This window comes from Juglans regia, chromosome 10 (assembly GCF_001411555.2).
Source record: "Juglans regia cultivar Chandler chromosome 10, Walnut 2.0, whole genome shotgun sequence".
In the NCBI taxonomy this organism is placed as follows: Eukaryota; Viridiplantae; Streptophyta; class Magnoliopsida; order Fagales; family Juglandaceae; genus Juglans; species Juglans regia.
Window position 1 is genome coordinate 8,180,232 of NC_049910.1, and position 9,187 is coordinate 8,189,418.

The 9,187-nt window shown below is 32.4% G+C and overlaps 1 protein-coding gene across 1 annotated transcript; it reads left to right on the forward strand.

Moving 5' to 3' along the window:
• Nucleotides 1-6,183: 6,183 nt before the first annotated feature.
• LOC108987810 (U-box domain-containing protein 27-like) lies at nucleotides 6,184-7,669 on the forward strand. The gene has a single exon (XM_018960827.2). It carries the CDS (start codon nucleotides 6,292-6,294, stop codon nucleotides 7,531-7,533), a length of 1,242 nt encoding a protein of 413 aa, XP_018816372.2. The 5' UTR covers nucleotides 6,184-6,291; the 3' UTR covers nucleotides 7,534-7,669.
• The last annotated feature ends 1,518 nt before the right edge of the window (nucleotides 7,670-9,187 follow it).

Sequence of the window (9,187 nt, forward strand, 5' to 3'; positions counted from 1 at the left end):
AAAATCACTATCGAGTCATCAACTCAAATGCATGGACTGTCCAAGACTTATGTAGGGCATTGTGGCTATTTCACATTTGAATGAAATTCATGACCTTATTCAATATTTGGGTGCTATAAATTTAAATTTATTGCGATTTGTAGTTTTGAATTTATGGTTTGTGATTTGTAGTTTGATTTAGTTATTGTATTTAAATTTAAATTTTTAACTTATTTTTACACTGGTTTAGATTTTTTTAATTACTTTTCTATGTTATTAAACATGGGTTAATATTGAGCCGATCGGAGCCCATTTGCTACTCTGATTGGAGCTCTGAGCTCCAACTCCAATCGGAGAGTCGGAGTCAGAGGTCGAAAGTGGGCATTCCGACTCCGTCAAAGTTGGAGCCCACTGCTATTTTAAATGCACAAATTTTACGTAAATCTTTTGTAAAAAAGTGGACACAGTTAAAAAAAAAATTGATTTTCTCATAGTATGGTCCACTTTTTCATATAAAACGTGTGCAATGTTTGTACATTTGATACTTGTATATATCATTATTTTTTATTAAATAATGTGAAACGAATATTCGTTGAAATTGACCGAAAAATCGTCGAAATTGTTAGTTTGAATTTAAAATAAAACGAAAAATTTGACTTGTTTGATAATAGATAAATATTTTTTTTATCACCTCAATTTATCTCAAACTAATTATTGATGAGAAGTACTATTTTTTCAACTTTCATGTATATTCAAAAGAAAAGGGGATCTCATAAAATATTTAAACACATCTCAACTTATTTCATAAATTCAAATACATATTTTATCTATTTAATTATAAAGGTTTTGAATGTATTTGAATGTATTTTATCTATCTACATAACACTTGAATCCAAAAACTTTATAATTAGATAGATAAAATATGTAGATCATATTGTATTTAATATTTTATCTATATTATTCACGTACAACGATTAATGTAATAGGATTAATGTAGCAAGATTCAGGTGTTATGTTTATGTCTTTCCTAATTATACAAAGTATTTAGTAAAAAATTAAAAAACAAACCTAATCGACTTTGAACAGGTTCTAGGTGATATATATGAATTTAGGGTTTTTAACAAATTCTTCGAATAAAGATTTTTTACAATTCAAAAAGAGATAGATTAATCCGTGGGTTTTACTGTCTAAAATATTATTTATAGATAATATAAAATACAGTATGGTCAACATATTAGGTCTATCTCTCTCAAAATTACAGTAGAAATTTAAAAGAAATCTCGGTACAAATATATATAATGTAGACATATCAAGAACCAACTTAGGAAAAAAACTAAAAAAAGGCATATCTTGAACCGTATGATATGGAAAGAGAATCCTTCACAAACAGGGCAGAGAAATAGAAGATACACTGAAAACTTTCATCAAACACGTTATGCATCGCAAAAATAGGAAGATACAATTCAATATAAGATGGAAGGACCCAGCGTGTCGATGCATGCGTGCAATTATGAAGGAGGTCCTCCTGCCTGGACATTACATTATTAAGCTAATTTGCACCAGGTGATGGCCACCCCTCAAAACAGTGCTGCATGCATGCCTTTTCGCTGTGAAACCTGATCCAAGGGAACATAGTATGCCTGCACTCGACATTTTGTACACATCTTTTTTCTGTTTTTCGCCTGCCGGGGTCAGATTCTTTCCGTGAGTCATGTCGTTTTTGGGCGCCCTACTCTGCCCTCTCAATTGTACCGTTGAAAATGACTGTTCATACATTTTTAATTGTATGCATTTAGAAAGGCAACATGACATTTTCCTTCCTTCCTTTTTTTTCCGCTATTCAAAGTTGCATTAAACTAATGATTAGTAAGTATATATATAACAAGAGGGTTACAAGTTTAAACCCCAATAAGAACTTGAAGTATTAAACGATAAAAATTTCACCTAGAAAGTCATTCAACAAAAATAAATTCATAAAGTAACGTGATTTGATGTATTACGTTAAATTATAAAACTATTTTTATTGTAAAATAAATTTAACCTATCATAAGAAGGTATGTCGATTTGTAAATTCACTTTTGTAAAATTTTATAGTTGTAAAATTTCTCTCGTTAAATCTCATTAACGAACAATATAGCTGTTTTTTTTTTTTTTTAATGTTGTGAATATAATATGAAAAATATCGGAGTCACAATTATTTTTATTGTTCGATCGGGTTATATGAATTCATGACGTGATGATGCGTAGCTGTGTGAAAGGTTTGATCAGATTTATAAATTAAAATTGAGATGATGAATGCTGTTGCTACACCTACAGGCTACACATGATCATCCTTAAACTTCCAAGTTCTTTTTGGATTTAAACTATTGATGCTCTAAAAAATACGCTGATTTAATTAGTTGCTAAATTTTTTTTTTTAATGAAAACTTCTTATTTACTATCTCTTTAATTTTAGTTGTAAATATTTTTTAATATTTTAAGACTATTTTTAACCTAAATTGATGATATTTTTGTTTCTAATAGAAGAATTTTCAGTTAATATAATAAGAAAAATTCTTCTCATCAGCTACTGTTCATCATCATATACCCCGCACCCAATGAGAAAGCTATATATGTTGGGTTTGTGATGTGAACAATTGCTGATTTGTAACAAAACTTATATGATAATTAATGACCTACTTTTTTTTTTTTTTGGTTTTCCAAGTTTTGCATTTATTCAACTAATTTTTGAAATCAAGTCACTCAAAATTGTAATTCTTATCATTCCCTCCTTTGCTTTTTTTCTCCCCTGCACAGTTCATGAGATCTTCTTTAATCCTTACCTTAATTAATTATGATTATTATTTTGCTCAAAATGTGAGAAAAATAACTCCCTTGTCATGATTTTGTCGTCACAAAACGATCATCGATGGTATTGAATCTTTGCTAAATACATGATCGATCGATCCATTGGTACACGAACTGAAAATTGCACGTATGAATGAAGTAATTTCCCAAAAAAAATTCCGACTCTTTTAGACTTTTACATGCACGTTTCTGACCAAATAAAAATGATTGCTTTACTTAACGCAAAATGATCATCCCGGGAGGAATTAATAATACATGCATGAGCATCAACCGTACGTGGTTCTTACTCCGAGTGACTTGCACGCTACACCTCTAACTTGTTTAATTTCTCACAATCTTTTTTGCGACCAAAACTTGTATGTGAAATCCAAATCATGATGACTCTCTTCCATTTGAACATTAATCTATGTTCCAACGTCACTACAAGAAAACTAATTATTTGTGGCTAGTTATTTCCTGTGAAAATGACTATTTCCTGCTAAAATGAGTCTGTTTTCATCGCAAATAGTCATTCTCGTCGTAAATAATTCGTCACAAATGCTTATTTTTCTTATAATGAACACGAAAAAACATATATATTTTTATGAGGTACCTTTGATCCCCTCATCCAAATTAAACCCAGTAGTACTACTTGACTTACATTTTTGTCTTTTGTTTTGCATGCTGACTAATTAAATTGTGTTCAAAGTAAGAAAAAGAGAAACCGCGTTCAACCCTATAGAGACGGACCAACCGATGGAAGTTATATATTTGATATATATATGATTCATTTGTCTAACAATATAACAAATTAAGGTGAAGTATATACGTTCGTTGATTATAATTTTAGAACAAAAATATTTTAGACACATATAAAAGAATTATATAAAAATAAGTTCATAAAATGATGTGTCTTAATGTTATATATTATATTATAAAATTATTTTTATAGTAAAGTAGATCTAATGTATTACATGCGATACTCATGTCAGGTTGTGTGTTTATTTTTATATAATTTTTTTAAGTCTATAGCCCTTCTCTTTTATAATATCTCACATCACCGTCAAGATTTGAAAAATCTCCCTCCCTTCCAATTGTTCTTCTAGTCTCAATTTGCCTTATTTGATTCTAGTCCTATTATAACCTAAGTTACCTAACTTGGTTTGATTATTCAAGGTATGAGCTTGGAAGTTGGAACATCCAGCTAGAGTGTAGTATAAACCATTTACCAATAATAATAAACAAATTGGTCAAAATTAATTTAAAAAAAAAATGAGAGAGAGAGAGAGCATAACTTGTTGTGCAAGTCTTGGAAGGAGAGTTGTTATTCCTAAAATGAAAGTTTGAAAAATATGGGTAATTTGACTTTGAAATGGTAAACAAAATGCGGCAATGCCGTAAGGAGCCGATACACCCAAATTGGACTTTTAGGCATAAAGCCCAAAGTGTACGTCTTAGTTAGGTCGGTCGAGACTCATACTATACAAATTGCTTTGTCCGTCTTCAAATTTCTCTTTCTGCCAGTCTTCCACACGCCCATACAAATTGACTCCGCGTCTTTTTCATGCAGCAAATCCACGTACTTTGACATTTAACTCTCTTAAACTCCCTTTTTTTTCTTTTTTGGATTGGAGAGTCATTACATTGGTTTGTTCCTTTATCTATCTTTTTTTTTTATTTGAAAATGAGGTATCGCACTCCAGACTTATATTTTATAGACTAAAAATTATATCAATCAGACCACGAGTTTGACACTTTTTTTAAATTTTAGTTTCAATTCTAGAATTAAAATTAAATGAAAATTTAAAAATATCACTTAATAAAACGATATAAGATAAGAGTAATAAAATGGATATTGAAGTTCGGCATGTGATGTGATCTGCTCTGAAATTGGATATTCAATGAAGCCACGTGAACCAACATTAATTGTAAGTAAGACTTCAACTTCGACTCAGAATTATTAGCTAAGTACATCGTCAGTCTGTCACTGTGACTCTAGCTAAGTAATTTACTCTTGCTCTTAAATTCCAATACATATAAATATTATATCCCATTCTAATTAATTGTCTTGTCAGTATTAGTCGGTGTTTAAAATAATAAACACATACTAAATACATCGTATAGCCAACTCACCCTAATTCAACACTCCTAGACTCCTATCTATAATTATTGAATAAAATAATAATATTTTAAAATTAATAATAGATACAATTTTAGATGCGGCAAATATTATTTATTTTATTAAAAAGTGGGTTTTTTCATTTATATATATATATTTCAGATTTAATTATTATGTACAAATGAATATATAATTTTAGAAATATTAAAAAAAAAAAAAGAAACTGAAAAGGTAGCTTAATAAACAATTAGAAGATTTTTAGAATCATTGAAAGTGTGTTTTTTAAAAAAATAAAAAATAAAAACCATTTGAGTTAAAAAGCTCCTCTTTGCTCTCGGTAGGGTCCCCCAGTCACTCACTCCGCACGTTGTATCGCTAGTCGTCCGTCCATTATTTACACTCATTTATTTCCAATTTACCATGTCTACGGCCTAGCTCTTCCTCATTTCATAGCCATCCATCCATCCATAATTCAAAGGCTGAGTTATGATGGCCTAAGATCCTGGATAACTTAATAATCGATATTTTGTTCACATTTTTTAATCTAATATTGCACACACGCATATGTACAAATATTCCTATAAATAATAAGACAGATTATACAAGGTTTAGGTATCATGTTTAATTCTTTATAAATAGTAATAAATTAAAATGATAGAATAAGTTTTGTGAGATTCACCTAAAATGAATTTAGATATATTTAAATATTAAGACGAATTTATATGTATTTATAGAAAGTTGAAAAAGATTATAGATTCTAAACGTAAAGAGATTTTAAACTAAGATGAATTTAATAATTTAAAAATTAAGCTTTTGAATATTAGAATTGGATCAAAATTAAACTGAACATATTACGAACGAGACCTTATTGTCATTAGCATTACCTTGAATTTTAGAAAAAATAAATTATGACAAATCCCGGAAGTCAACACTGCACATGGACTAATATTATAAATTATAAAATAAGTAATTCCTAACCATTCATTGAGCAATGTTATCATTATTTTATAATTAATAGTATTAAAAAATAAAATTATATCAAAGTTTATTTTTTTCCCAAAATTAGTAACAGCCAGAAATGATCCTACTATTGACCGAATACCATTGTTTTTATTTTTTATATTTGGGAAATAGTGAAGCTGCTTTCACAAAGAATGTATTATTATTACAACTCATGTATCTTCGATGAGAAAAATAAAGAAAATTGCTGACATAACCGTACCTTTGACTCTCTCTCTCTCTCTTCTTTAAGCGTGCCTCTCTCTGTCTTCTACATCCCCGCCCGCGATCTCTCACTCTCTCTCTCTCTCTGAACTTTCTCACACTTTCTTGAACATTTTTCTCCGGCTCCAAACGGCGCTAAAAGAATGGTTAGGGACGACCTGTACATCACGGTGCCCACCTTGTTCCGGTGCCCGATCTCGCTCGACGTGATGAAGTCCCCTGTGAGCCTGTGCACAGGAGTGACCTACGACCGCTCCAGCATCCAACGTTGGCTGGACAACGGCAACAACACCTGCCCTGCCACGATGCAAGTCCTCCAAAGCAAAGAGTTCGTCCCCAACCGCACCCTCCAGCACCTTATCCAGAACTGGTCCGACTCGGCCCACTCGCCGGTCGAATCACCTCCCTCTCTGGACCAATTACAGGACCTAATGAAGGACCTCCGGACCAAAACTGAGAACAGCAATAACAACAGCCGCACCTTGGATTCTTTAACGAAAATTGTTCGTTTCGCGAAGGAATCAGAGGAAAACCGCAATTTTCTCGCGAAAATGGACGGCTTCATTGTGACGCTCCTTGAATTCCTTGGCAATGCCGGTGGCAGAGAATGTAGAAAGTTCGATTTTCTTGAAGAAGTGGTCGGGCTTTTGGATTTGGTACTGAGCAAATTCGAAGACCACCAGCAGCTAACGAAGACGATGTTGAAAAGCGACCGCGATTGCTTGGCTTCCCTGTTGCTCGTTCTGCAACATGGAAGAACCGATTCCAGAATCGCGTCGGCTAGGGTTTTAGAAACCATCGCAAACGACGCCGAATCAAAACTCCTGATCGCCGAGAAGGACGGATTATTATCCGAGACGCTAAAATTAATCACTCCCGAGAACGATCCGGCACTAATTGAAGCCGGGTTATCGTGCTTGGTCCAAATATCAATGCCGAAACGTGTGAAAGCGGAATTAGTGCACCTCGGCACAATTAAAACGTTGGTTAAGTTGGTATCCGATTCGAATTCGAGCGTGACGGTGACGGAAAAGGCGTTGAAGATGCTCGAAACGTTGTCTTCCTGCAAAGAGGGGCAGTGGGAGATATGTGAGAACGGGGGGTGCGTGGCGGCGATACTGCAGAGGGTGCTGAAGGTATCGAGTTCGGCGACGGAGCACGCGGTGACGATACTGTGGAGCGTGTGCTATCTTTTTCGGGACGAACGGGCACAGGAGGAGGTGGCGCGGGCAAATGGGCTGACCAAGATTCTGCTGCTGATGCAGAGCAATTGCTCGCCGTCGGTTCGTCAAATGTCGGCCGATTTGCTCAAGATATTTCGGGTGAACTCCAAGTCCTGTCTCTCCAGTTACGATACCAAGACCACTCATATAATGCCATTCTGATTTTCCATCTGGAGGCCCTTTTTTTTTATGTAATTTCTCTTTAATTCTGTTTCCAAAGGATGGAGAAATCTGTAAATCAAAGGAAAATTTTTGGTTTTAGTTGGATACAAAAAAAGGAATTAATTGGAATTCAATTAACAAATTTCTCGTCTATTTTCTTAGGAGTACTTTGGTACATACATGGCTGCTTCGTTTCCAATCATAATGATTTACAAAATGGGATTTCTGCTCGTCGTATGCAATTAATTAATTGAGTAATGTTAGATGGATAGGCAAATTTAGACTTTTTTTTTTTTATTATTTTAAACGAGTGAAATTTATTATTAAAAAATTAATTTTTTCTTTTTATGTAACTCTTATATTTATTTATGACTTATGCACTCGTAAATATCATTTCTCCAATTAATTTGACATAATTAAATTAATGAAAAGACTTCACATCAATTGCTACAAGAGAAATAATATTTGTAATCGTGAGTGTGTAAACGTTGTGCAGTCGTTTTGAAAAAAAGTAAATAAATATGAGACCTACAGAAAAGAAATTAATTTTTTAATAGTAGATTTCTTTCTTTTTCAAAATAACTATACTATATTTACGTATTTTACGACTGTATGTAACATTACTCTTGCTACAATCAATAAAAGGGGAATAATGGTATTCATGCAAAAACCAAATCAATTCATTTTAAGAGCATTTCTACAAACACTTCATACTCAAATGGTATCTCTCTCAATGAGGAGTCTAAAGATTTGATACCATTGTGGGTGAAAAGGTTCTTGGAGCTATGGTTTTTTTTTTTTTGCTGTTTGGCAAAAGTAATCGAAAACAAAACGTGAAAAAACAGAGTTATTTGCATGAAATGGAGCCTTCAATCTATATATTATCTGTGGGGGTGTAACTGGCCTTGCAATTGCATAGAATTTGACAGAAAAATGTCGATGGTTACTTGTTTAGTAATAAATACGACTAAGCTGCGGGTTGGAGGCAGAAATAATAAGAAAGAAAAGGTCGGGACCTTGACGACAGTACCAACTTTGCCTCGGATTAATTAAGCGTAAAAAGACAGGGACATTGTGCCGCAAACGGGTGAAACGGGTTTTGCCTTTGCTGATTGTAATGTTTGGCTTTCTCTTTCACTTAAATAATTGTTTGGTTATAGAAAAGGAATTAAAGGGATCGGAATCCCGATCCAAAAAATATGTCTTTTTTTTAGAAAAGGATGTATAATGTTTGACCATTTCCATACCCACGTCAGATATATATACAATAATAATAATATTATTCCGAAGTGTACCTAAGATAATAATTTAAATAAAAAAAATAAAAAATAAAAAATTAGTAACTTATTTATTTGGGAAAAGAAATTATAAGGTTAAAGAAAGATAAAAAATCGAGATTAAAAAAAATCTGAACTTTAGCAAAGTATGAGTTTTGGTATGCATCCATATTAGATTATCTATTTACTCTCTATATAATAATAAAATATTATTAATTTTTTATTTAAAAAAATTGAAACAAAAAGAAATGAAAATGAGTACACTGTCAAAACAAAAAATGACATAAAAAAGAGACGTGAATTTATGTGCGCCGCGGGATTATTAAGGGCCTTTTGATAAAACATGATCCTTCATTAAATTTTACAAGAGAGTTACA

What these genes read in the sequence shown, in the direction of transcription:
- LOC108987810 (XM_018960827.2), top strand. Translation starts at nt 6,292, where the DNA reads ATGGTTAGGGACGACCTGTACATCACGGTGCCCACCTTGTTCCGGTGC.